The sequence below is a fragment of the Penaeus monodon genome, chromosome 34, assembly GCF_015228065.2.
Source record: "Penaeus monodon isolate SGIC_2016 chromosome 34, NSTDA_Pmon_1, whole genome shotgun sequence".
In the NCBI taxonomy this organism is placed as follows: Eukaryota; Metazoa; Arthropoda; class Malacostraca; order Decapoda; family Penaeidae; genus Penaeus; species Penaeus monodon.
In genome coordinates, this window is record NC_051419.1 from 26,566,759 (window position 1) to 26,568,225 (window position 1,467).

At 43.8% G+C, this 1,467-nt stretch overlaps 1 protein-coding gene across 1 annotated transcript in view; it reads right to left on the reverse strand.

The window, feature by feature from the left end:
- The window catches only part of LOC119594671 (cyclin-T2-like), a gene marked incomplete in the record, with an annotated part of 20,280 nt that overhangs the window by 2,683 nt on the left and 16,130 nt on the right, over positions 1-1,467 (reverse strand). Inside the window, 1 exon segment of the mRNA XM_037943727.1 lies at positions 1-985. Coding sequence (XP_037799655.1) covers positions 1-985 — 985 coding nt within the window.

Genomic DNA, 1,467 nt, shown 5'->3' on the forward strand with positions numbered 1-1,467 from the left:
GCACCAGGGGACTTGCTCTTCTGGTGAACTGGTTGTGGTAACAAGTTCTTGTCTTCCAGTATGGTTGAAACATCAGGCTTTGTCTCACTATCGGAATTGTCAAACAGCTCATCTGGGGGCCCGTCATTTAAGTTCAGGAAATTATTATCACTCAAAAAGTCGTTCAGAGTAAAATCAGACATGTCACTATTATGGAAAATTGTGTTGTACTCCTTTGCTTCGGATTTAGTGTCTGACGTTTTCTCTTCTTTTATTTCTGTCTTTATATCGGATTTTATATCTGTCTTTACTTTCACTTGCTCTAACTTTGGCTCAGGAGGTTTACGTTCTGCCATTCTTTGTTCATGTTTTATTTCACTTTTTCTTTCTAACACTGCGGCATCTAAAGACTGTCTAGAGTGCTTAATATCTACTACATGATGCTGTCTAATGTCTGATACACTAGGTTTTGTCTCGTGTCCCAGCAATCTGCCGTCCACGACACTGCTACTAGTCCTGTTGCTTTTGTCAAAGCGATCACTATCACTACGTGCACTAATTTCTCTCCGCTGGTCCTGCCGAGCATCAGCTGTGCCCACCCGCAACGCCTCCAGGGGGGGTTGGGCATCTCCCCGGGATCCCTGGTTGGTGGTGCCATGGCCATGTGTCTTGTGGTTGGTGCTATGCACAGCCGAGGCCTTGGCATGCTCAGGGTGGCTGCTTCGCCCGCTGCTGCCCTTGCTGCTCTTGCCCCGGGAGCTAGGCAAGACTGAGTGCAGCGAGTGCGATGAGGCGATAGTGGCAACAGTGGAGGGGGGTGCTGACTGCAAGGAGTGTGAAGTTGACACCAGCGTGAACTGCCGGCCCTCACGTGGGTCCACCACATCCCGGTCACGCATCTTCTCACGCTCACGCCGCTCCTTCTCACGTTTTTCATTATATTCTTTAAGGTTCAGCTTGGGGGGCTGGGGGTGCTGGTGAGGCTGAGACTGTGGCACTTTGACGCCTGCAATGCAAAGGGGAACATTGCTAAAGACAAGGTATCCTTCAATTCTTAAATTACGAAATTCCCAAGTTAAAATTTTGGAGAATACAAAGATTCAATTAATAACTATTGTTTACAACTACAAATCAAAAGGAAAGTTTATCTACACAACAGACTAAAATTGGAAGGTTCCATTAAATCAAAATATACAATGGTCAAATATGTCAAGACTGTGGGGATACTTCAATACCAGTAGGGAATCAATAAATGAAAATAGTTATTATATACATTAAGTGTAATAACCAAAAATATCAAAATAGCAGCAATAGTGAAAATAGTAGTCGTCATTTAAAAAAAATGACTACTACAGGGGGGTACTACAGGGGGGTTGGGCATAATGAAACGTAATGAAAGAGAAACAAATGCAATTTCCACTACTTATGATACATAAAACAACACATTTCAGCTCATTTGGTTTCTCTTCCCTTTACTAAATCTGGAAC